The 25,854-nt window shown below is 50.1% G+C and overlaps 1 protein-coding gene and 1 long non-coding RNA gene across 5 annotated transcripts in view; one reads left to right on the top strand and one right to left on the bottom strand.

Moving 5' to 3' along the window:
* The window catches only part of AP2B1 (adaptor related protein complex 2 subunit beta 1), a 79,815-nt gene extending 54,283 nt beyond the window's left edge, over positions 1-25,532 (top strand). For 3 of the 4 annotated variants that reach the window (XM_035342817.1, XM_035342818.1, XM_035342819.1), the window contains exons 15-22: positions 774-815; positions 2,638-2,784; positions 4,055-4,200; positions 7,045-7,174; positions 15,263-15,347; positions 16,108-16,194; positions 23,806-23,960; positions 25,027-25,532. In XM_035342817.1, coding sequence (XP_035198708.1) covers positions 774-815; positions 2,638-2,784; positions 4,055-4,200; positions 7,045-7,174; positions 15,263-15,347; positions 16,108-16,194; positions 23,806-23,960; positions 25,027-25,101 — 867 coding nt within the window. In that variant the 3' untranslated portion in view covers positions 25,102-25,532. The remainder of the gene's footprint in view (positions 1-773; positions 816-2,637; positions 2,785-4,054; positions 4,201-7,044; positions 7,175-15,262; positions 15,348-16,107; positions 16,195-23,805; positions 23,961-25,026) is intronic. The other variant, XM_035342820.1, reaches the window with a different exon arrangement.
* On the bottom strand, positions 17,644-21,730 carry LOC118176095. Its single transcript, XR_004755274.1, has 3 exons — positions 21,395-21,730; positions 20,716-20,719; positions 17,644-17,654 (listed from the first exon to the last, which is right to left on the bottom strand). It is a non-coding gene; the product is annotated as an uncharacterized LOC118176095 (long non-coding RNA).
* Positions 25,533-25,854: the final 322 nt, after the last annotated feature.

The raw sequence follows: 25,854 nt of genomic DNA, 5'->3' as shown, positions 1-25,854 counted from the left end.
GGGTGTGCGGGTGGGTACAGCAGCTATTTCAGTTGCCTCCAAATGTGTCTGTGTAGCTCGGCCGAGACCATTACTGGAACACCCAGTGCGCTGCCAGGTCTCCACTATTCGAGTGGCCCATTAGATTAGGAAGCTGCTTTTGCCTTCCCCAGGGGAGGGGCAGCAGCCTTCAAAGGGAAGAGCAAGCTCATCTAAATGGGCTTTGGTGAGAGCGGCCACGTTCCCTTCCCTTTGTTCCTGCTCATTGAGAAGACCCGGCGTGGCAGCGAGGCGCATTGTGGTTTTGCCGTCCTTCAGAGCTGTTCCCTCGAAAACTAAAGTGTTCAGGAAGCGAGCTTCCTGGCAGGTTTATTTTTATTCCCTTTCACAGTTACCCCACTGGGTTTTGTAGAGCTGCTCGGGGCTGCTGGCAGCCAGCACTGTGGGCTGAAGGAGAAGCGCTGATGCGTGAAACGTGGCGGATTGCGCAGGCCGTGGGGCAGATGACAGGCGCACGAGGGAGCGAGGTTTGGGGTTTTATTAACCTGGCAAACGCTCCTTTCTGCAGCTAGGTGTAGGGGGTACTTCTCCAAACAGCTCTGCTCACAAAACAGCTAAAAAAAGCCCCTCTGTTCCCTGTGCTTTCCCATCATTGCATTTCTGTCTGTCCTGTACGTGGCCAGCGAGGGAGACGTGCTCGCAGCGGTGCAGCCGAGCCAGCTCCGCTCCGGCCGTCTGACCCTCGGCTTAAATGAACTCGGTCTTTCTCTCCTCTCTCTCCTTCTCTCTTTCAGCTTGGCAGTGACCTTGGCGGGGGCATTGGAGGAAGTCCGGCAGTAAGTGCCATTCCGTTTTTTTCCCCAACTTAAAAAGCTGCTCAGAGCTCGGGGTTTTTAAACCCAGCCTTGCCCATTATGTGCGGGAAGATGCTCAAATCCCTGGAGAGGTTTGAAAATGGACGACTGGAGCCAAAACCCAAAGGTCCCAACCTACGTTGCTTTGAGTCAAGCTGTCACCTGGGCTCTCATAAGAGCAGCCAGGGCCTGTTGACTCTGCTTAGCTCTCCTCTCTCAGAGCTTTTAGTTTGAGCACCAGCATTAACGTTTCAGTACCCCTAATCCACGTCCAACTGCTTTGACAGCTGAAAGGCCAAAGGTGCTAACCTGTCTGCTTGTACAGCCTGTTCTGTCATAACCCTAACCCAGTGTCACCTCGGGCTTATCAGAACTGAGTACTTTTTCTCCTCCCAAAAGCCACATATCTTCCAGGACATCAGAATCCCATCGAGGTGCTCTGAGCTTTCCTACCAGGCACGGTCAGCATTGCGCTCTGCCTGCCCCCGGCTTCCTTTTCTGTGCCCGTGCTCTGAGAGTGTCCTAGTGCCTCGAGCACTTGCCCAGGATATGGGAGAATTCCAGGCTGCTTCCAAGCACCCTTGGCTTCAAATGCATACCAGCTTCTTTCAGGAAAGCATTGGAAAATGATGCAAAATGGCTTGGAGACACAGCAGGCAGGAGGGAGTGTGCCTCCAACCCATGGTCAAAAGCAATCTCCCGGAGAAAGCTCCAGTCCCTCCTCCTAGCACTGTGTAGCCAGAAATTCAGTGAGAAAAGCATACTCAGTTCTGGAAGGAGGGCCCTTGAAACACTTCATGTGGCTGCAGTCATTCTCTCTGCTCCTTTCCCTGTGACTCTTGCATTCCTGTCTAACTTTGGCATGAGGGCAGAGGAGAGCCTGTAGCACGGTGTGCCTGTAGCCCCCAGGCAGCACGCTCCAGAACGTGGGAGATGTTTACTCTGCAGAGATCACACCTCCAAAGTCAGGTCTCTGCTTTCCTGGGCCAGCATAAACCCACCACCCAGTTCATAAAACCACTACTCCTCCCTGTCCGAAGGGTTGGCTGTAAAATGTCTCAGGTAGGTTCCTGAGCGCAGAATAGCGGTGAGGTCTCAGACCCAGCACCAGTATTTCCTGCTGCCTGCCTCGGTCATTCTGCCTGTTCTGGGCTGCTGACTGGTCAATCCTATCCTCAAGCACTTAATTCTTCTGCTCACACTAAGACAACTTGGAAGTGTAAGTTGGGTGGGACTGTCCCACTAGGAGCTGGGCACCTGAGGCTTAATGCCCCAAGTTTGGTGTCCTCTTTGAAGTCCAGGGGGAAGGATTGCCCTTTTTGCAGAAACGTTGTCCCCAGGCAACAGAGCTCTTGCTTTGGGTGGGAGTACATGAGATAATTTTGCCTCCCTTGCTATCTGGATATGCAAAATCTTGCAGATTCCTGAAGACTGGTACAATTGCGGGAAGATTTGAAGCATCTTGTCTTTTCCCCAGGCTTACGTTGGGCAGATCCATAAAGCACACTGTCCTTTTAGGAAGGAGCAATGGAGAAGAAAGATTTCTCTGTGGTGGGAATAGATTACTGAAAGTATAAAAATGATGTGAAAGCTATTGCATGGTTGAGGTGACAGCCGAGTGTAGGGATTAGTTGCCAAGAGCTTTCAAATTCAAATGCATTATTTAGCACTATTGATAATTCTGCAGGGAAGCTGCAAACGGCTTTAAAATATTTAGGATTTTGCCCAAGTTCATGCTTTATTTAATAAATAGTGTTCTTCATATGCAATGTTAATCGGTGCCTGTTCTTTTTAACCACTCCAGGTGGGGCAGACCTACATTCCCTCTTCTGTGCCAGCCACGTTTGCCCCTTCGCCCACCCCAGCGGTGGTGAGCAGTGGACTCAACGATCTCTTCGAACTCTCGTCTGGTATAGGCATGGCTCCTGGAGGATATGTGGCTCCAAAGTCTGTACGTAAGGGAAAAGAACAACCTCAGTATGTTGCCATACCTTAGGCTACGTACCTAGCAGCTGAGACTGCTCACGTGTCCCCTCTGTTGTTGGTCTCGGGAGCTATCGGGTCACCCTAGTTCAATTCTTTTGCCTTATATTTGCCCTAGGTTTTTCCTAGGCAGTGGTTTGTACGAGACGGCATTAGTTACATGCTTCTGGTTTGGTTGTTGTTGTTGTTGTTGTTTTCTTTAGCAGCTCCTTCATTTTTCATGTAACAATATTACTGTAAAGAACAGCATAGAGCAGCTGTGCAAATTTTAATTTTATCGGAGCAGTTTTTTTGGAGACCTACTTTCTCAGCATGCTTCCCCAGGACACTGAGGGCAGGATACCATTAGCTACAGTTTTCCTGGAAGACTCATTTATTTGAAGGAACCAAACATGACACTGAAGATAAACTCATGCTTGGGATGAGCACTCCACAATGTAATGCAGATAAATGCTCTGTTAGTGACAGAGGTCTGCAGCGTTCATTAGATACACAGAGCGTGGTTTTGGTAACAGGCTGTGGAGCAACCACAGGGAGTTCAGGGTTAGCTGTCCATGCCTCAAAGGGAATAAACAAAAATTTGCGCTCTTATTAAATAGTCAATGGGCATATAAACTAAAATCAGCCGGAGATTCTAGATTTCATAGGATACTGCAAAGCTTTTGGTCTGTATCTGCTTGGTTATGTACCATATAAGACCAAGTACAAAAGAACCTACTAATTCTGAGCTAAGTACTTCTATCTGAACCACTCATTTTTTTATTTTTTTTTCCCCACAAATATTATTTGGGAATCCAGAATACAAACAGCTAATAGTATTGGCCCTGTGGTTTTATTTGGTTCAAACTTTAGTATTGTCCTGCCTCTGATAGCCCAACAAATCCTTGGAGAAGCCTGTGCATCAGTAGACACGGTAAGTCTCCCGTTAGTGTGATGGACACAAGCTTTCAGTGTTTCTTGTGCACACCAATGTTATAATATATTTAAATTCGTACGTGAATGCTATGAACAAACGTGCATTAGGAACAAATGTACAAATTAGCAGCAAGCTAATTTTTGCTGGTGAGCTCGATCCTTTCAGCACCCCACGTTGTATGTTCCCTGTAGTTTCTTTAGCATCTGTGGGCTTAATGTGCCAAGGTAGCAGGATTTCCTAACTGAAGACTTTTCCTGGTAGGAAAACTGTGCTTGTTTGTCTCCAGGCTACACTTCTCATACTGAGATCTCCTGTGTTCCAGGTTTGGTTGCCTGCAGTGAAAGCTAAAGGATTGGAGATCTCTGGCACATTCAGTCACAGACAGGGACACATCTACATGGAGATGAACTTCACCAACAAGGCTTTGCAGCACATGACCGACTTTGCCATTCAGTTCAACAAGAACAGGTAAGAAATCAATACACTTTGCTGTCTTAAAAAAGCTTGCATGTTCCTGTGACAGGAGTCTGTCTGCACTGCTAGGTGCTGCTACCTTTTACGTGGGTGTGTGATACAGTCCTGAAAACAGCTGGGTGATACAGCCTGAACTCTCCATCCCGCCACAGTTGTGTGAGAGAGATGAAAATACAAACTGATAGATCCATGATTATTTTCAGTTGTCCTGGTACTGCAGCCTTTCTCCATCGAGGAAACAGGCAGGAGATGGTCCCATCATTCTGGCTTTGATACATCTTCCCCATTTAATCTCTGCAGAGTTTTAAAGCCACATCTTGAGTTGTTAGGCAGGTTAGTGGTTTTATAGCCAGTAAGTGGCCTAAGGAAAGTGAGAGCATAAACAGGAAAGCATTTGAGCTGCACAAGTACCAATCCCAAATGACTTTACCTCCTGACTTAATTGCTGTGCTGCCCCTCAAACTGTCTGGAAGTACAGGTCTCATTAATAAAGCTATTTGTCAATGAAGAAGTTGCAAGGTAAGAAAGAGCCTACGGCACATGTTTTCCCAGTAATTGGCAGCAAAATGACTTTGTCAGAAGGAACAGCCACTTCAGTGTTTAGAATATACAAATTGTTCTCAGAAACGCATCCTAGCCAAGAGATGTGACATGGCAGTGCAGCCCCAGTGTCTTCCCACAAGTACCCTTCCCCGTCACAGAGCACGTAGCATGCTTTGTTGTGGATTGTTGTGAGCAGTGCATCGAGGACTGGGCTGATTCTTACCAAGGCTGTAAGGAGTATCTTGTGACTGAAGTGCCTCACTGATTTCTTAAGATCCCTTCACAGGAAAAGGGTTCTCTGTAACAAAAGTCCACTGAAACCATCTCTTTAATATCACTGTTAGCCTTGCAAATTCGGGATTTCTTGGGACGAATAATATTTACTTACAAAAGACATTATGCTACGTAACTCTTAGTAAATGTTCTCCCTGGACTGCTGTATTTTCTGGAGAGTTTCTGTTAAGCTGCTATATGCAAATGTTTCATGCAAATTGGCCTGGAAAAAAAAAGGCATTTTGCGTTTGATTTTTCCCTATACATCAAGCTGTGTTCTAGCCACACCTACATGGTGCTTCTCAAGGATATAAGTTGAAATGCTGTACAGTAAAACAGCAGTTCCTCCTTTTGCAGCATATCAGCACATGCTTTGTATATAATCTACTACTATTTCCTCTTCTACAAATACTTTTCTCGTGTCACCATTTTCCACTGTGTCTGTGCTGGAAGGAGCTGCAGTGGGCTGGCTCTGGGTTTAACCGTTCAGGCTTGTGATTGGGAAGTTTCTGTTCCTGCTGCTACTAATCGCCTTCACTGCAGTCTTGGGATAAAGCACGGGGGGGGGAAGCTAGAGCTCTAGTGTGCCGTAATATCACGGCCACTTAGTAGGAAAATGCAACTTTCTTTCCCCTCAGAGAATAAGGAAAAACACCAGGGCTTTTGTCCCCCAAGGTGAAACAGCTGCAGAAGGCAAATCACATGGCTAGGCCCTTGCTGACAGTGTTCTCTTCTCAGCTCCCAAGAGCTGAAAACTGAGGAGAACCAAGAATGGTGCATCTGCTGGTTTCAGAAAGAGTGGCATAACCAGTACACGTGCATCTGGCTTTGTGCAAAGACACAATCAGTTTTCAGTGCATGAAATAAAAATCCACACCTATACATCTTTGTTCCTCTAAGTGCTCTCTCACCTCTGAGTTAATGGGAGTGCTGCCAAAGAGAAACACGATCAGAAGTAGGCACCCAAAGAATCTTATGCATCTGCACTTCCATGTGCTTTTGAAAAGAAGCCCTGACATTGTACAGAAGTGTTATGCTAGATGTTAGCTACTTTCCCTCTCCTCTACGCTAAGCAGAGGTGCCTGTGGAATTAAGTGCCACTTGGACTTAAGAGGCAAGCAAACATTTGCTGTGGTGTGTGTCCCCAGCTGAAGGAGTCTCAAACTAAGCAATAGAGCCAGGATTAAGTCCAGGCACTGCCACTGGGGACCAGACAGCCAGCTCATTGATTTATTTGTTCTGCAGGGCTCTGTTACAAACCACATATCGCTCCTTGCTTACGTATTTGTTTCTGTATCAGCTTCAGTTCCTTCTTCCATAGCTCCCAATAATAAACAGCCATTGCGCCAGGGGAGTTTTAGGTTGGATGTTAGGAAGAACTTCTTTACCGAAAGGGTTGTTAGACACTGGAACAGGCTGCCCAGGGAAGTGGTGGAGTCACCATCCCTGGAGGTTTTTAAAAGACATTTAGATGTAGAGCTTAGGGATATGGTTTAGTGGGGACTGTTAGTGGTGGGTCAGAGGTTGGACTTGATGATCTTGAGGTCTCTTCCAACCTAGAAAATTCTGTGATTCTGTGATATGTAGTGTGTGATGTACGCCACTCCTAGTGCTCTGCAGCTCTCTGAGAGCCCAGAGGCCTGAGCCCACTTCCTCTGAGTTCAAATGCTGCTCCTTGCTGTGCTCAGCACACAGTCTATTGTCATGCAGGTGATTGAACTGTTCCCAGATGCTGATCCCCTGAGCAGGATGTGCACAGTGTCAGGGAGACTGCCCTGGTTCACTCTTCTCTGCTTTGTCCTGCTTTGAGTATCTGCCATGGTGCAGTCAGCTGTGTTCCTTTTCCTGGAGTAATAAATAGCAGGGGCAGCTCAGGAGAGGGCAGGTGAGCCAGCTCATGCTTGGCACAAAGGTGTAGAGGTGTTGGGACAGCATCTCTGGCTTTGGTTTCCCATAGAGTCAGGCTGGGGCGCTCCAGAAATGCAGTACTGCTGTCATCACCTCTGCTTTTCTCTTGCCCAGCTTCGGAGTCATCCCGAGCACCCCGTTGGCCATTCACACACCTCTGATGCCGAACCAAAGCATTGATGTCTCCCTGCCCCTCAATACCCTGGGACCAGTCATGAAAATGGAGCCTCTGAACAATCTCCAGGTAAGAATTGCCCCTTCTGGGCTGGGGGAAGATCAGCTGCTCAGCCTGTTTTGTTTATCCCAGCACAATGTGGTAAGACTAATTACAAAATCCCGTGCATACAGGGTAACTGGGCAAAAGCAGAAGGTTATATAGATGTGGGTTATGGCCAAAACTTCTTCCTGTTCATTCCTCTGAAGCAGATTTCATGAATGTACTTGACTTTTCAAACGCTTCAAAGTCAGTGCTTGCATCTGTGTAAGGTCTCTGCTCCAGCAACACATTTGTGTAAACAGATCGTGAGGTTTGGTTGGGTTTATGAACTGGAGCTGGTATGAACAGAGCGAGCACATCCCTGTGGTGGAGCAGGCAGTGAGAAATACCAGCAAGGACTGAGGCAATTAAAGGAGTTGCAGAAAAGATGGCAACTGCCGTGTGATCAGTATTTCTCTAGTGCTCTTAACTTCCAGGTGCTCTACAAAGGCATCAGCACATCCTTGCCTCCAGACAGACGAAGCCAAAGCAAGCAAGATGTGTCCCATGAAAAGCAGGGGAGAAGTGACATAATCAGTGAACTGTCTCAATAATGAGGCTGCTGTGTGCACACTGGGGACAGCATTCCATAGAACAGGCTTTTTATCAGATGGGGCTGCCGCAGGCAAGACAGACCAGGGAGTTATTCCCCCTCTTTGGACCTGGGGCTGTCCGCATCAGTACTGGCACGCCTCAAGGGCAGTGGTCTTGCACAGGCTGCTGTAGCTGAAGCACTCGTTGGGCAGACACGGTCCTCACCTGGAAGGATTCTGTCCCCATTGCTATCACCTGCAGCTATCCTGGACTCCGTGACTGTCCCTGCTCTGTGTAGCTGGGTCCTCCAAGATGCTCTTCCCAGTATCCAGTTAACGTGCACTGCAGCACGTCTCGCTTGCCTCATGCCTACAGGAGATGAGAACTAGGCTGGGTTCCTGTAACGTAGCAGTCCATAGAGGGGAATATTTTGAAGCAGCTCATTCTCTTTTTAGATTGAGAATGCAATGAAAGTTACTATTTATTCTGCCTGAGCAACTGTTTTTTTTTCCCCTACTCTTGACTTCCATTCTGGGGCTTATGACTTATTGATGAGTCTTTGGGCAAACAGCTTGAAATAGCTTCTCTGGCGCTCAAACGAGCAGTCCTACACTCAACTCTGAGCTCAGTCATGCGACTGGGGGAGCATGCGGACAGGGAGGGAATTACATGTGCTTCCTTCCACAGCAGGCTCTTCTGCCTTGTGGAAGAGCTGGATTCCCTCTGCGTCCGTGTCACAAGGATGCGTTGCATCGCTGCCTCCGGGTCAGCTGGTGTGAACCCCACCACTTGCTCTGAAGGGAGCAGAAGAAGTCTAGATGACGTGATCTGCCTCCATAACACGAGAGACGCTCTCAACGAGGCATTGTCAAGTTGCTGCTTCCTTTGATCAGGGAGGAAGTGAAGTATTTGGGTTATTAAATCTCTAAAGGAATCAGAACGCAGTTTCTTGCAGCTTCTTCTGCTAGAACAAAGCGAAGAGAAAACATGCAAGGAAACCTCCAGCTACCTTATATTGAGACAGCAGAGCATTCATTAGTGCCAGACTTAGCTGCTAATTTGCTAGCTCTCTCATTGCCATAGAAGTTGGCTGCCCTTTTACAATTAGGGAAGCTGCCATATGGAGTAATAGTATATTTCTCTGCAAAGAGTTGAATCATGATAGCAGATGCCAAGTTAAAAAGAGCACTCCCCTTACTTTCCTGACAGCAGTGGGTTTGATGGAGATCTGTCATTGCCCTGACAGCCAAGGCTCTGGGTTTGTTTTGTGAGTTCATGTAAAAATTATCTGTCTTGAAACATTCAGAAATCATTTTGGTGACCTACTTAGGGAACAATTTATAGCACAATATAGGAGTAGAGAATACAAATATCCCTGTATTCATTGAAGAACCAAAACACTCATCAAGCTGAATTTGCTTAATGCAGTTTTTCTGAGCTGAGGAACATTGAAGTAGATTCAGGGCTGGTTTGAACCTGAGGACCTTCTGTTCATCTCCTATTCCGTTGGGGCTTTTTCTGTTTTAGTAACAAGAAAAATAAATCCTCAAGTAACCAAATTGATAGCTTTCAACTTTTTGTCATGTTAATTAAGAACTTCAAAGGCTAGTTGTACATTCCTTAGGCAACTATTTCGGAAGTAATGAACTCAAGTCTTGTTCAGGTTATTTTTATTACCATTTCTAATCTTTCACCCGGTACAGCTGGTTTAATCTTAACACTTGTAATCATGGGAAGGAACTAAAATATTTGACAACTTAACAAAAAGCCCTTTTTGCAGGAAGATGAAGGCTGAAATATTTTCAGGAGTTTACGTAGGTAAAATATAACTACAGTTAGGAACTAAACAGTCATCTGTGTGCCAGTTGTCTTGCATCTTGTGATAACGAAGAGCAGACTGCTCCCTCCCATCCCAACACAGCGATGCTAATTTTCTTGACCTGTTGAGATCAAGATTCAGGTTCAACACCCAGTCAAGCAGTGATTTATTCAAAGGATAAGGCCAAAGGTGGACTGGGAATTCTCAAAGAGGAAAATGGGTTCTGAAATTGGATTTTGCATTGGTGAGGAACTGTAATTCTTTCTGGATACTTCTTGGTCTTATAAGAAAATGCCTGGAATTAGAGCCCTCCTTTGCTACCGCTGTTCCTAATAAACGGCCTTTCAAGGGCTGTGAAATGCTATGAAATCAGAATACTCTATTTGTTCATTTGTGTACACAAAAATTGCTCCCATAACTGTGGGAAAGGGTGAAGTGGAGCCAGCCTGCTGAGTTTCCGAGACCAAGCCTGGCCTGTCATGTCACAGGGCTGATAATCTCTTTTGTGAGATGGTAACTACTTGCAGGAGCCGATACAATCAAAAACAAGCTGCAGGGACTCCCGGAGCTGTAGAGAGGCTGAGCCTGGAGCATTGCTGTTCTCTGGGGATAAACGTTCAAAATTGACAATCGGTGCGTTGCATTCCCCGGTGTTACCTGCTGTCAGCTACCAGGGCTGGTAGTTACAGCTACTGAACACATAACTGAAAGAAGCGCAGCTTCAGTTTTCCAAAATGCCCATAAAATGTTTTGGACTGGACCGACAAGCACAGAAAGGGATGATCTGCCAGCTGCATTTCTTCCTGGAAAGTGACACTTGGAAATACAGACCTCTCCCTTGCTGCTAAGCAGTGTGAGGTGCAGAACGTTTGTATTTCTTCCAGTGACTTTGGCAAAGCATTATTTCCGTGAAAGTGGATGAAGGTACAACTTTTCTCAATGAGAAGAGATCAGTCAGGCTGACGCACCAGATCGTACCTACCCTTCCAGGCTCTGCTCTAACTGCTCACCTCTGCTCCTCCCCTCTGCGGTTTCTCACTGGCAGTGCAGAGCCGTCGGAGCTCTCATTCATGAGAAGTGTTAATGCGTCCTGGGTCACAAATGCAGAGCCCTCAGCACTTGGCAACAGATTTCACGCTATCACCTCTCCGTGAAAACAAGGCTGAGAATTGGCATGAGCAGCGAGTCCAGACAGATATCGTTGCCTTTGGAGCCCGCTTGATAAATGGCACGATACCGGCCTGCGTGAGCTGTGTCGAGTTTATGGACCGACCATCAACAGCCTTGGGTAGTTAAAAGTGGAAGGTGTTTTTTGGGGGGTTTGTTACCTGGATTATTTTTTTTCAACAGCCTTTAAAAGCATGAGTTTTATTCCAGCATAGAGGAGAACCCCCGGCAGGCTCTCAGAAGTAACACTCGCATCATGGCTCGACATCTGCGGCCAGCTCCTAGCTCAGCTGTGCGAAGCTGTTGGTTGCTGATTGAGGACAGGTCTGGCACATGTTGCAGCACGTTTTATCAAATGTGTGTTTTGAATTTCTCATCCGGCCAGGCACACGTGAGCCTGCAGCCCTCCCCCAGTAACTCGCTGTTCTGACCATTGACGTAAGCGATGTGCCTGCAGCCGGCCAAGGGCGCAGCACCCAGCCTGCACGCACAGCTCCGCTGCCCGGGCTTGGGACTTGTGCCTGTAGGTAGAGCATGATGCTGGCAGCGCCTGTCAAGCGCCTATAGGTCCCGAGAACCCGACCTGTCAAACAAAATGAAGCGAAACAGCGAGCACTCCCTGGAGGCATCTGACAGCCAGAGCAGCAGACTGTCACAGAATAAACCATGACCTTGTGCTGGCAGAGGTAAAAAAAAAAAAAGACTCTGCAGAGTAGAGTTCTCACTTTAACAGTTTGGCTGTTACCAGGCTCTAAAGCAAAACCAAACTCAAAGTAAATCCTTAATTTAGTGGAGGTGCTAATGGGATTCCAAGTGGGTATGTTGTGTGCTTGCTGCTGATGGAAAGCATCTGTGTTGCTTTCAGACTTGACTTTGAAAGTAGGTTCTTACGCTCGAGTCTGGGATTTAAAGCGTCAGAAACCTATGCTATTGAAGAAAATAACTTAGCGTTGTTTCTATGAGGTACCTCTTCCCCAGAATACCATATGTTGGCCATCAGAGCGTTGCACTACAAGGAAGGATGCCGGAAGGGTAGGGGGATCATGCTGCAAGGTGAGCAAATACATTCCAGGCGTTACTTCTGCGAGTACTGCTTCCTCTAGTCAGATGGTCACAAACAAGATGTAAGTAACTGGGAGCCCTGTGCCAATTTCTAGTGTTTTCAGACCTTTTCAGCAGCGAAGCATCACATGAAAATCTGGCACCTTTTGACTTTTATCCCTCAGAAGCTTTGTAGTCTGCTTGACTAAATTCACAAGGTAGTAATTTTTTTCTTCTTTCAAAAAGATTGCAGATGGAAAGCCATTTTGATTCAAAATGCTTCTTTTTAAACTCTCAAATGTCTGAGGCTGGAGGTCTTGTTGAAGATTTAATAGTTCAAGTGCGGGTCGACAGGTTAAAGCTGCAGAGCCCCAGGCAAAGTTAGCCTGGACTGGAGAATTTATTGAACGCGAGTGGAGGTTCCTTTCAAGCATGTCAAACCTGGAGAGACTTCTCAGCTACTGATATACTTCAAATGTCATTGATTGTCTGAGGCCCGTGCTCTCACCTAAGGAGCACTGGATTTTTTAGGCACGTGGCTGCTGTTAGCTGCTCGGTTTCTCACAGGCACTGCTCTGGATCTGCTTTCTGCCTGAGGTTGCTTTCGCAGCCCGTCAAGTGGCGTTGGATGCTCCTGGTGTGGCAGTGCAGAGGCTGAGGCAAGACCTTGGACAGCAGCTAGCAGCTGGCAAAGCCTCTTAGCCACTTCTTGGGGTATGTATTCCCCTGCCCAGGTATCTGCAGGTTGCTGTGTGTGGAACTCATCTGGGGAACCACAGTGCGTGCCTGGCTGCTCTGAGAAGCGCGTGGTGTTTTGGGCTGGAAGCTAGTGTTGGAGAGCTTACCCATCTTGTCCTAGCGCTATAGGTTTGGGGAGGCTGCATCGTTTTCCTTTCCTGTTCGCAAAAATTATTTGTAACAGCTGATTCCTGCATCGTTACAGATGCCTGCGAGGCGACATGGGATGGCGTTGCTCAATCCAGCGATGCAATTTGGGGGGGGGAAGGCTGATGTGTGGCTTGCTGTGCTTTGCTGGGAAGAAATTACACTTCAGAGCATCTTAATTGTGTAGTTCTCCAGAGTACAGCCAAAGCAGCTTACTCAGTATGTTTCTGCAGAGTTGAGAAGCAGGTCAGCAGATACCTTTTTATAGCATTTTTGGAACTGCAGGGACAGGGTTAGCATATTAATTTGGTGCAAGCCTCTAGAACCGTGACTGGAGAGAAGGCACTGCTTCCCAGCTCCTCTTGTAAGGAACCTCTGTTGTATGGCAACAACAATTAGCTACAAAAGCTAAGTAATCTCTGTTGTTCTAAGGCAAGGCAATTAATCATTAAATCAGATCTGGGAGAGATCTTAGACCACGCAGCGTAGACCCTGCTCTGCTTTGTTGTTCTGCTACAGTACCTCTTACTGAGAGCGTTGTCAAGGCTCGTTTTAAATACTTCAGGCACACTGGAGCTTCTCTCTTCATCAGGAGAATTTTGTGCTGCTTAATAATTCTCACTATCAAATTTTCCCAGACGTTTAGCTTAAATTTTCACTCTTCTGGCTTATCTCCATGTCTGTTGTTTCCAAGCATAGCACCCTGAATGGTTACTGTCCCAGACTCCCTTCCCAGATGCAGAGGTGCGTTTTTGGCTGCTCACCCAGTATTTTTTAATCCCATTTTGCAGAGTTGAATCACTTTGGCCCAGCCACCAATCTGCTTTACCCCTCTGGGTCTTGGTGCCTCTAGCATCAGGTGCTCCAGCTCCCAAGGATGACGCCAGCGATGGAAGCGTGAGGCAGCTCCCTGCTACAGAGGGCCAGTTCAGTATTTTTTTCTAGGTTGTGCCATAATTTACATGGTTTCAGTAGGCTTTAAACTAATCCCATCTTAAGCTGATTTGCATTGGGGAATTAAATATAAGCTACTAACTTTAGTGATGGCTGAGAGCAGAAAGCCCCACAGGCTGTCACGTCTGCCTTTCTGCTGTTCTTTGCATTTCTGGGACCTTCCCAACTGCTGGAAGAGTTCGTATGGGAAGTTCATCTCCTACCCCTTGTCCTCTGGCTTGTGTGCATGTCTAATCAGCTGACTTAGGTTTGAATTCTCTGGTTTATTCCCCTGTCTACCCATAGCTATTTTTACAGACGTTTGGGGGTGTCTTTCTAAACCTGCTACTATGGCACAATAGATTTGCTCAGCAGAACGCTAATGTATGTAATTATTTAATGTGAGTGGAGTTTGCCTTGGCATAAATCTTTGTAGCGGCGAATTTATTTCCTTGGCTTAGCATTCAGCATGGTCTGGTTTGTGTTTCAGCCGGGTGACAAACTGGAGAACTCCTTCTGGGATTTTTCAAAGGAAGTAGGAGCTCAAATGGCTCCTGAAGTCAAGGCTCCTCCCCACGCGACCTCCGTTCCAGGTCTCTCTTCCAGGCTAAGCTGCCTTCCTTGCAAGCAATGGCAGGTGTCTGCTGAACTGTATTCCCATGGCAGGCAATCGCTGTGCAGGATGATGCAAGGAGAGCGTGAGAGGCATAGAAATAAAGCCCAGAGCCACGTTTTCTCTGCGATGTTATGACAGTGCACTTTCTCAGACCTCCCGTTTGCTCCTGCCGTACCATCAGCTATCAGCCTGGGGAAAACTGAAAGTGAGGTTGCTCTCAGTGTTGGCAGAGTTTAGTTGGTAACGTGGCAAGCTTGTGTGATAAAAGGCATTGCAGTGCATCTCCCTGCCTGGCAGAGTGTAATGACACTGAGAATTAAGTCTTTTGTCAAACGATCCTTTTTTTTCTTTTTTTTAACCTCCCTGGTTGCTCCATAGCAGAGCTTCCTTCCAGGAATCAACACCCAACACATGTTCACATGTTTTCTATACACGTTCATTCTCTGCACAGCTTACCTTAACCTTAGTTAAGGCAGGAGACTTGGAAAATGCTGTGAGGAAGGTGCAGCGAGTGGATCAGCTTCAGGCTTTCTAGAGAATGACCGGGCTGCAAGATAATCAGGGACGTTCAGACACGTGTGAGAGCTGGGGTTAAAGAACAAGGAATACCCGGGGGGTTGGAGCTGGGGAATTGCAAGAATGAGATGAAAAAGAGGGGTGATGGAGAAGCTCATGTGCAACATACAGACGTGCTAGGAGCTGTGTGTGGCCAGGACAGAGGAAATTGCCTTGGAGGTGGAAGCAAGGGGAGGGAGAGGAGAAAAGAGCGAGGGTGCTGGCAGTGACCCCATCAGTGCAATTGGCTCTGAAGCACCACGGCAAAATGCTCCCAGGAGAAGATTGAGCAGCTTTTAGTGAAAATGGAGTGGGCACCGAGGGGTGGGACTGATCTGTCTGAAACTCTGCAGAAGCTCAGCAACATCTCTCCAGGTGGTCTCATGTTCAGAGCTGACCTTTGCTAGGAGAGAGCACCGCAAGTGTGCGGGCAGGCGACGAGACTGTAAAATCTTGGGACCCCTTTGGACTTCCAGACAGTACAGATGCTTTAACCCCCCCCCCCCCCCCGTTTCTTCTGTAACAGGTGGCTGTGAAAAACAACATTGATGTCTTTTACTTCAGCTGCCTAATTCCTCTCAACGTGCTTTTCGTAGAGGATGGCAAAATGGGTGAGTGCTTTCAGGTCTGTGGTCAGCCTCCCTGAGCCAGACTGCACCAGCAGCACCCAGCCGGGCACAGTTGTCCCGTGGCTGAGGTTCACGTGTGCCTGGCCATGGTTTCCGTGCCAGCACATCTCCACAGCCCAAACTGATCACTAGAGGTTCGACAGCTCTTCCCTGTCGTCCTGCGACTCCAATAGCTGCACTTCCAGAACCCACATCCTCTGCTCTGATCCTCTGTCAGACAAGGAGTGGATCTGTTTTCTTTGAGGCTGGTTTCTGTTTTGTTTTTCTTTTCCTGCCTTTTTTTTTTGGTTTGGTTCACTCAAATGGGTGCAGGATTTGTCCCAGTAGCACATTCACATGTAGCACTCTTCACTGTAGCACTTAGGTGCCTGTTCTCCTCTATTAAATTGTTGTTTGAATTGGATGGGAGGTCGCTCGAAAAGCAGCACCTTAACTTTAACTGTAGCATAATCCTAAATTTGTGAGTCTCCTTTCTTGTCAAATCCCCCGTGTTCTTGGTTTGTAAACCGCTCACGGACTGTCTTTGATTTGGGGGGAGGAGGGGTCTGAAAACCACCAAAGCTTTGCTGCTTTTACAGTGCGATTGAGGTCATTTAGAAGCAAATCCTGGATCTGACCACACCAGGGCAAAATGTGACCAAGAAGTCCTTTGTGTCCCTACCTTGTATCATTCTGCAGTGATTTAATTAATGCCCTAATCCTGCAAGGGGCCAGGAGTGCTGATTGTCTTTCTCGTTTGTAGAGCGCCAGGTCTTCCTCGCAACATGGAAAGACATTCCAAACGAAAACGAGCTGCAGTTCCAGATTAAAGACTGCCACCTGAATGCCGGTGAGTAGCTTAATCCTACGGCGGTAAGAGCTCTGAGGCCCACCTTTGATCGTCACCAGACGTCGCCGTATTAATAGCAGTGTGTACGGACAGCAGGGAGGTGGGCATTGTGCTTATGAACACAACAGCCTGTGAGCCCTGGATCCCAGGGCTATAGAGGCACAGGTCCGTAGCTAGGTCCGTGAAAGCACATCTGAAACCCCGCATCTTCGATTTCACCTGTCTGCGCCTTCCTTTCATTCTGGATCTTGTATTCTTTTTTTCTCTTTATAACTCTGCTTCTCTGTAAAGCTGCTCTTTCAGACAGAGCTGAACGCCGTGTTGGGGCTGCACTTAATCCTGCCCTGCTGCTGTTTGTGCCAGGCAATGTCACACAGCCCTGCCTTTACCCTAGCTACATAATCCCGGGCTGGTCTCTTCACCTTTTAGCATCTGCTTTCGCCTTTCTCTTGTGAAAGACTAATCCTACATGCCGCTGTAAAATGTTCTGCCACGTACAGAGGACAGGCCATGTGAGAGAAGAGTTTTGAGCTGCCGTAGGTAGCTGCTGCCTGGATGTTCTCTGATCATCCCGTTGTGAGGTCAGGTATCTAGCTGCCCCTGCTTGCGAGCCTTCTCCTTGCAGGTGTGACCTTACTACTGCAGAGGGGTGAGGGAGTGTAGAGAGTGAAACGTGGCCAGCTTAGCAGCTCTGCTCCGTATCAAGAGGTTCTGGACAGGAGCCAAGCGATTCTACCAAAAGCTGCTGTGTTTCACAGAGGAAAAAAGTGTCCCTGTTGATTACAAACCCTGTAACCTTTTTATTCTCTCGTGTCTGCTATTACACAATGAGCACCCTCTTGCCTCAATCGCAGAAAGAAACCATGGGTCTCTTTGTACTCATAATTATTACTATTTTTGAATATAAAAGATGGAGCACGCAAGAGGGGGGAAAAAATAGCAGCTGTTGAACCTTATGACTTGATTTCACTGTGGGGTTTCAGACAAGAACAACCTCTGCACCTCCCCCAGCCCTCCCCCTGCTCCCCACCACGCTTGGCACTGCCTCCCCCTGCACTGCAGCGCTGCCGTCCCTGATGCCTTCTGCTCTGGCTGTGCCCTAGCTGTGCCATCTCCAGCTCTTTGGATGTCAGATCAAAAATGCTGGTAGCTTCTCTGGGGCGGCGCTGGGGTGTCGTGGTCCTGGCGAATGGAGGACGTAGTTGGGAGGAGGTGTGTGAGGCTGGGAGGATGAGCTTTGGCAGCGCGGTGGCCAGGTGATCCTGCAGACTGGCCCATGCACCCATCTTCCTCCAGAAGGAAATGGTAGAAAGCGTGGAGAGGCAGGTCCTAGACAAGGGAGCTTTGCCATTCAGACACCAGACTTGTTGCCCAGCCTGCTCTAGTCGCTGATGCTCAGTGGAGACCACGTTAGCTCGGAAGGAGCACGGTCGCACCGGGAGGTTTCTCTGCAGAGCTGTCTGCAGCCACGGCTCAGGCAGGAGGAGGCTGCCCTGGGTGCTGGAACAAGTGCCCTGGAAGTCATGCTTCCCCCGAGCATGGCCAAGCACGTGGAGGCTTTAGGGCTCTCCAGGTCTGCCAGCCTCTTGCTTACGTACGGGAGAAAGTGGGTCATGTCTCACGAACAGATTTCAGACGCTTCCATCAGCTGAAGTTTCTGTTCCTGTGCTTCCACTGCAGACACCTCCTCCCTCTTGCAGCTCTGTGGGCTGTTTCCTTCCTTGACCACCTGGGCTTTGGCAGGGAGCAGGCCAAGAGCTTGCAGGAGGGAAAGCTGGGAAGATGGTGTGTGCTTGTCTTGGTCCTCGTGTTCAGCTGCCGGTGCAACCCTGACTCAGTCTGCTGCTCGCCTTCCACCTAAGCAGTGACCTCCTCTGGCACAGACCACCTGAAGAGCACCACGCCTGTCTTTGCAACGATCAGACGGGCCCAAAAACTCATGGAGAGCTGGGCTTCCAGCACCCTCAGGGATGAAGGCTTCTTGTACCGTGGGAAGTGTCTGCTGGGGCACACCAGGGTGGAGGCAAAGTAAACTGGGTGAGCTCTGGCAAAAGCTGAATCCAGCTGGCTGCTGGGCTGTGCCACAGCAGCGCCGCCTGCTTGGACACCCTGCAGTAGGGCAGTAATCTTAAAAGAGTCACAATCTTGAAATCTTGATCACTTGAAATCCAGTGAAGATCACCTTGTTTCAAGGCACCTCCTTTCTTTTGAGAATAGCAAATTGGTGTGGGATATAAGGTATAAAACCTTTGGGAACTTGCTCCTTGTGGAGGAGAGGGGTTTGTGTTCCGAAGCCTTCCTTGCAGGAGATGCCAAAGCAGAATGCAGCTCTGGGCCAGGGCAGTTGGCAGGTCTGTTGTATTGCAATAATCGCACGTAGCTTTCGTACCACCGCATAGAATAAGGTACACAACAGCTGTAGCAGAGCTGTGCGGAATAAAGTCTGCAGCTTTCAATGACTCCCAGTGGAAATTCAGAAGGTGCCAGGTCTCTTGTAGCCACTCGGATAAGTGATTCATGCCCAGCCTGAGCCCGTGCCCTTGGTGCTAAGTTGCCGCCAAGGCTCGGACACACTGTGCCTTGGTCTGGCTGACCAGGGCGTTGTATCCTAGGTGCCTGGCTTGGCTTCTCCTGGCTGCAGAGAGCCTGGGCTGTGCTGAGCGCCGGCTCTGTGCTGCTCCCACTCCACGTGAGCTGTGGGGCTGAGCCCATGCGCGGCTGTGCAGGAGGCTAAGCAGGGGGTGCTGCTCTTCTTCAGTGGGGAAACTGAAGTTTTCAGTAACTACAAATAATAATTTAAAATGAAATGAGCTTGATGAGCCTGGAACAGGGATTTTATGGAGCTGGGCTTTCTCTGTCAAGAAAGCAGCTCCCGAATTTCTTGTACATCCAGGGCTGTCTGTCCCGCTGCAGCAGCCGCCTTACAACACCTCCTGTGTGAACGGCAGCGCTTTCCCCAGGTTCCTTCCTTTGTTCCTGCAGACAAAAAGGAGATGGGCATGCAGTCTGCCAGTGGAGAAGCTTCTGTGTTAGTCTGCTCCAAGGCCTTTGCGGGCAGAAGACTCATCCTGTGCCCATGAGGCAAGCCAAATAGGATTGACTGGAGCTTTGATGGTTTGGAGCGGGGGTGGCAGAAAAGGCTCATGGCCCCGGCAGCTCACCCCATGCCGGGGCACAGAGCAGCTGGAAAATCTTGGCTGCTGCAGGTAGCAGGCTGCAGCACCGCCAGCTGAAGTCTACAGCAAGGTGCCAGGCTGCGGGGCAAGGAGCAGGCACCCTGAAAAGGCCGCAGCTTGCTGCTCCCATCCGTTCCCCAGCATCTTTGTTCCAGAAATACACAAGCCCTGGATCCTTGGAGGTATCCCCACGATCTCCAGCGACTCAGAGAGAGATGAGTGCTTAATTTTGGGTGAGGGATTTGGGCTCAGGTTCCCAGCAGTGGCGTGGTCCGGAGGCTGCTCTTTGCGGCTGGGGCTGTATGGCCATGGAGGAGTGAGCGTGTGGAGCTGTACTGTGGGGCCAGGGTGTACTTGGGATGCTCTGCACATCCTGAATCGATCAGAGCTCCGTTTCATGCATCTGCCTCTTTAGGAAGAGGTTATGATAGTGCTGTGGAGAAAGCTGTATTCGGAGATACAACTTGCAATGAAAACGCAAGGTCACGGTTACACCCCTGCAATCTCATCCATTATGAATCCAGAGCTAACTTAATTGTTCTGCCTTAATCAAAAAGACAGGGATCTAGTGCTAGAGGCAGGCAGTGGCGTCCCCCTCGATGGTGGGGAGCGCAAGCAGCAGGCCCCAGTGGTGTTCGGGAAGGGCTCTAGAACTGCAGCGTCCTCAGCACTTTTCTTTGGAAATCATCCTAATGACTGCTAACGAGTCCTGCTCGTACTGTGACAGTTTTACCCAGCGTTTGTGTCATTCATGGCTGAAAATAGATGGCAGAGACTGCTACGGCTCCGATAATCCGGGTGCTGTTGGTGCAGCTGTACCGAGTGAGGTTTCCCCTGCAACTGAACACGCGCTCAGGCTCCGTTTGCTGCCTCTCCGTTGCTTTTCAACGTGCTCAGTTTGATTAAATTTTAAAGGACCACTACATTAAGCTAAGATATGCAAATCAGATTAGCTGGATGATTTTCTTTTTTTAAATTTTGCTTACTCAAGCGCACTGAGTGAAAGAGCACAAGCTGACTTGCACATGGAGCCTGAATGCCATTAAACAGGAGCTAATTAGTCGCAGTGCTGTTCAGCAGTTCTAGCAACTTTGGGTTTTTGCTGCCTTATTGCTGGTCTTTAATTTGGTGTGAAATGACGAATTCGGTACTTGGAGCTGAATGGGGCTTTATCGGTGCGCGGCGGTCGTTCGTTTTTTCCCAAGTGATGCACCAATGCTAGGGCTGCAAGAAAGGGGATTTTCTTGCTGGAACAAGCAGGGAGACGATCATGGGCAAGTTGCTCTGGTGTGTTCGGGTACGTGCGGATCTAGTAGCCTGACCATTTCCTAAAGAACCTTATTACGTGCCTTGGAAATGAAGGTGCTGTCATAATACTGACCCAAGTGTCTTCCCGCTGGATCTGAGTCTCCAGATCCGTCTGGTGTTTGGATGCAGCCCTTGGCTGGCTGCTCAGGACCATTCAGGTGCTGCTAGAGATGGAGCAGGGATGTTTCCAGCCGCCACAGCGCGAACTGCAGGGGTCAGGTTTTTCTCCCTGCCAGCCAGTGCTCGTTGCAGAGCGCCGTGGAGGAAGGTCCGTGTTCAGAAAAGGCGCCCTGCTGGCGTTCATCCTCTGCTCTGCTGTCTTGGGTGGTTGGGTTGGGAAGCTGGGAAGTGAAGTTCTTCTGAGGTAGCGTAAGAAACGCTGTTTAAAAAGAAAACAAAACACTGAAAGACAGACTGATGTCATAAGCTTCCCTGGCAATGGTGATGGGGAAACGTCTCTGTATCCTCCAAATGTGACAACGAGCTCTGAACCAGCAGAAAAAGCCCTGCAGAAAGTTGCGTAGCGAGGCCGGATGCAGGCTGCCGGCCCGCAGAAGGGCTGCCGTGGCTCCAGGTTGGTCCCCAGTCCCCGAGCGCTGCGGGACGGGGCGAGGTGTGCCTGGCAGCACCGCCCGGCCCTGCTCCTGCCTGCTGCGGGGCCTGGCTGAGCGCCGTGCTCTCGACGGGGAGCCCCAGCTCCGTTCAGGGCCAGGCACAGCTCCCTGCTCCCAGCAGCTCTCTGCCTTCAAGGGCTGCGCTGTCGCACGGCATTAGCGGCCCTGCCTTCAGCCAGGCACTGCCTGGCACTGTTGCTTAGCAACTCTGCCCGATCTCCTCCAAAATCCCAAATCCCCGCACTCGCTAGCACGAGGGATGGGAGCTGCTGCCGCTACCCGGGGCGAGAGGCGGTAGGAGCGGCTATCTGCTCCCACCCGTCCCCAAATCTGTGCTGGGAGGAGGGGGCAGGAGGTGCTGGGCACACCAAGCATCGGCACAGCACGCTCTGCACCATTGCTCCGGGCACCTGGCTGAAACTGGGTGGGTTTGGTGGGATTTCACTGATTTTTTCACTGGTGGGATTTCAGGCAGAAAACAGGCTGTCCTAGGAGTTGACCTGCCTCAGTTTCCCTCCCTGTACCCCCCCCAGGCAGGGTGCAGCCAGCAGGTGGCTGTGAGGAGGAGCCGGGTTGAAGTCCCCTCCCTTTGGAGCCAGGAGAGCCCCCAGCCCTGCTCGGGGAGCTGCCCCCAGCAGAGGCAGTGGCTGCCTGAATGGCACAAGGTGCTGGCACAAGGTGCTGGCACGCGGTGGAAGGCTTGGCATAAAGCAGCTGCTCTGTGGCCCTGTCCTCACATCCTGCACCCTCTCTGCTGCACGCCCCGTGATGGGGTAGCAGCCCCACAGCTGCCAAATTTTCACTTTCCCACTTGCAGCTTTGCTTCTGCCTGCACTCCCCAGGGCCGCCTCTGCTCTGACAGTGCCCGACGGGGATGAAGATCGCTGGAGGAAGGGCGCTGAAACCTTGCCAGCAGCTCCACTTCACCAATTCATGTCCAGAGGGGCTCAGAGCGGTGAGGTTTAACCACAGCCCCTTGAAATTGGACAAACAAAATCCCATTTAATACTGCTGTCCCCTGCAAACCAGGATGCGCTCTGTGAGCCAGCACTCGGGTAGCACGCCGTGCTTTCCCAAAGCCCCGGCGGCAGCTCTTGCTGGCCGGGGTGGCACAAGGAGATGGGATTTGGCCTCATCCTTGATGGATGGGGATGCCTCCAGCATGCGTCTTGCCCAGGCTGTGGCTCCCTGCGAGCAGAGGGCTCCACGGTGCCCGCTCCCCTGATCTGGCTGAGTTTGTTGTGGGGAGGAGGAGTAGAGGTGGGAGGAGGAGACAGAGGGGATGAGGGTTTTTAAGCAAAGGATCTCATTAGTTCCTTATATCTGCCAGTTTCCATAGTAACTGGGGAAGAGAGGAAACCTAAATCTGAGCGTGGCTGAGTAGCTGGATGCCTGAACCCACCCTGACCCGCACGCAGCCGCTCTGGGGAGGCTGCCCGCGGAGCCGCCCCACAGCCCGGGGTACCGGGGCTGCCCGGGGAGGAGCAGGTCTCTGCATCACCCTATGGATTCCTGGGGGCCTTTGCTGCTTTTACCCTTCACAGTGCGTGAGCAGACCCAGCTGCTCCTTCTCTAATCCCTCCGTACAGCAGCACAGGCATCCGTTCCCAGCAATGGGAACTTACTGGCGCAGTGACATGAGAGTGCCCGTCCCTGAGCCTTCCCCCTACGCGTGTAACCTGCCCCCCTTGCGGGCACCCGAAGGCTGAGGCTCGCCCTGCCCTGCGCCGTCCCAGGAGCCAGAGGCTGGAGGCTGGGGCTTCGTGTTCTGTGTATTTGCTTCTGTTCTGGCTTCTCCATGATGTCCCTTAGAAGTGAGCGCGTCGTGGTCACGTCCGTGCAGTTCTGCAGGTGAAATCGCACATCTGCGAGGGCCGAGGTCACGAAAACTCTGTCACGGCCCTGTGCTGAAGAAGATGGGCAGTGGGGTTCTACTCTTTGATTACTTTAAAAAAATAAAATGGGGGGAATAGGGGGCAGGGGAAGGATTTTGATTACTTTATAGGACATCGGATTGGCCACAAATGTCCCCCTGTGAGCGAGAGGGGGAAGCAGGAGGGAGCTGCTGTGGTTGGCACAGGACCTTGGAACCAGGCACCCAGGTGCACCTCAAAGCAGGGATCTTGGTTCTCTGCCCTCGTCTTCTGGCTGCCTCTGGGGCAGCCTGCCTGGGGCTGTAGGTACAGCAGAGCCCTCGTACCCGCAGAATCTTGGCCTCATCAAGGCGCTGAGTTCTCTGAGATCCGGGGCAGGGATCAGTAAGTGAAAGCCCTGGAAGATCGGCGAACACTTAACAAGGGATCACAACCTGAGAAGAAAGAGGTGGTTTGATGGAAGCAAACAAGATTTTTTTCTTTGTCATAGCTGCTCCTGTCCCCAGAGAAATCTCCGGGACAGAAGTCAGCGTTTCCTTGTGTGCTTGCATCCTGGGAACGCTCCTCTGGGCTCTCCTGTCCCCACTGATGATGAATCTGAATTAACAGATGTGTTTTTTCTTCCTTTTCTCTCTGAAGACACCGTCTCCAGCAAACTGCAGAACAACAACGTGTACACCATTGCCAAGAGGAACGTGGAGGGGCAGGACATGCTCTACCAGTCCCTGAAGCTCACCAACGGCATCTGGATCTTGGCTGAGCTTCGCATTCAGCCGGGGAACCCGAACTACACGGTGAGGTCGCGGGGACGCGGCGCAGGCTGGGACCCTTCTCGCTCACCTAGCGGGCAGAGGGGCTTCTCCCTGCGGTGCCCACGTGCTTGTTCTCAGGCAGATGCTGTTAATGTGACCAGGGGGGCTAGGAATTCCTACTGGACTGGAAAAAAGTGAGACACAACAGAACTGCTCTGTTACCAGTGAGCTGGGATAATGCCCACTCAGCAACGAGCTCTTATTTGCCAAGGTTACCCAGAGATAAAGCCAAGAGACATTAGCGAGAGAGCTTTGCCAGGACACCCTTCCCCCGCTAGTAAACAAGAAGAAATTTATGCCCTGCTGACTCCTGCAGCGGAGCCTGCCTGTCTGGGCGTCGGAGGCGCTTCGGGCTCATGCTGGCATCAGCTGTGGCGGGTGGGAAGGTGCTGTCTGGCCGGCATCGTGCACCCCTCTGGCCGTTCCCTTTCCCTGTGCTCCTGTTCCGAGGATCTGTATCTCAGCTTCCCGTTATTAGAACGTGTCTCACCTGGTGGAAGGTGTTCCAGGATTTTTAAGAGAAATCCATGGTCCGGGGAGCTGGAGGGGGAAAGCAGGTGATGGCAAGTGCTTTTAGCACGTTTACGACGAGGATTGATGCCACCACAGTGATCTTGGCCCAGTCCTCGCTTTCGAGAGGGGCGACATCCAAGTTTGCATCTGAAATGTGATGAGCAAACACGCCCTCGGGCATGGCGCTGTGATTTACAGCGTGAGGGCACGTCCCTTGTCACAGGGCTGGGCACAGCGTCCCCATCCTTCATGCCCACAGAGCCGTCTGTGTTTGGTAAGGAATTGGGGAACCCCAGAGTGGAGGAAAAAAAAAAGGCCAGGTACTTCCTCCTGCTTACAGCAAGCTCTGAAAAAGCACTTAGATGTTAGCGATGGAGAAAGCAGTTCCCAGAGGAAATATTTGGGGGTGAATGTGACCGGTCACATCCGTGGTCTGTCCGCCCCGTGCTGTAGGTCAGTTGTCTTCGTGGGCTCAGCAGAAAGCTCCTGCCTTCCTCGGCGCCACCGCTAACCTCTGCTCCCCTCCTCTCCGCAGCTCTCCCTGAAATGCCGAGCTCCCGAGGTGTCCCAGTACATCTACCAGGCCTACGACGCCATCCTGAAGAACTGACGGGGGCCAGCCCGTGCCTCGCCCTGCAGGAGGAGGAGGGAGAAAGGGGCCCCCAGTCCTCCTCTGCCCCTGGTGCAGGGAAAAGCACTCGTAACTGGAAGCAGCTGTATTCGTGTGTAGGATTTCAGTCAAAGGCACTGATTAAACAAGGTAGCAATTAGTATCCACGTGCTAACGATGATAGGGAACAACCCCTTTGGTATTTTTAGCGTCCATTGAGTTTGTAACCACTGCTTCGATTACTCCCACACCCCCTCGCCCCTCACTCCTTGTCCGTTCTCGTGGGCTTCTCCATTTTGTGCCAATGTTCAGTGTTTTCTAAATGGCTTTAGGTGTAGTTACGATTTTGTAAAATACTGCTCACTGGAGGAAAAAAAAAAAGCAAAAACCACATGTCGGCTCATTAAAGCAAGGCAAAATTGTCAAAAACATACACTGCACTTTATTTTATATTTTTTATACATTTTTGAGTTTTTCTATTGTAATTGGGTTAAAGGCAAAGTGATTCCAAGGAAGTTTTGGGAGCCCTGCAGGGCTGTGAGGCTCTCGCAGGGTGAGAAGGGCCTCGGGGAACTAGGAACAGAGCCATCCGCCTGGTCCGTGGAGACGGACGCGGCCCTAAAGCAAGGGGTTTTTATTACACTTGTTCTTCAGCCTCAGCTCTGCTCTTGGTGGTGTGTTTTCACTCCAGCCATCTCCCTGGCTCATGATGTGCTGATTTAAGAAGCAAGGCTCTTCTTGGGTGGGGAGGAG

This window comes from Oxyura jamaicensis, chromosome 19 (genome assembly GCF_011077185.1).
Source record: "Oxyura jamaicensis isolate SHBP4307 breed ruddy duck chromosome 19, BPBGC_Ojam_1.0, whole genome shotgun sequence".
NCBI classification, from domain to species: domain Eukaryota; kingdom Metazoa; phylum Chordata; class Aves; order Anseriformes; family Anatidae; genus Oxyura; species Oxyura jamaicensis.
The sequence above is the reverse complement of the archived record's forward strand: the minus strand, read 5'-3'. Positions and strand labels throughout refer to the sequence as shown.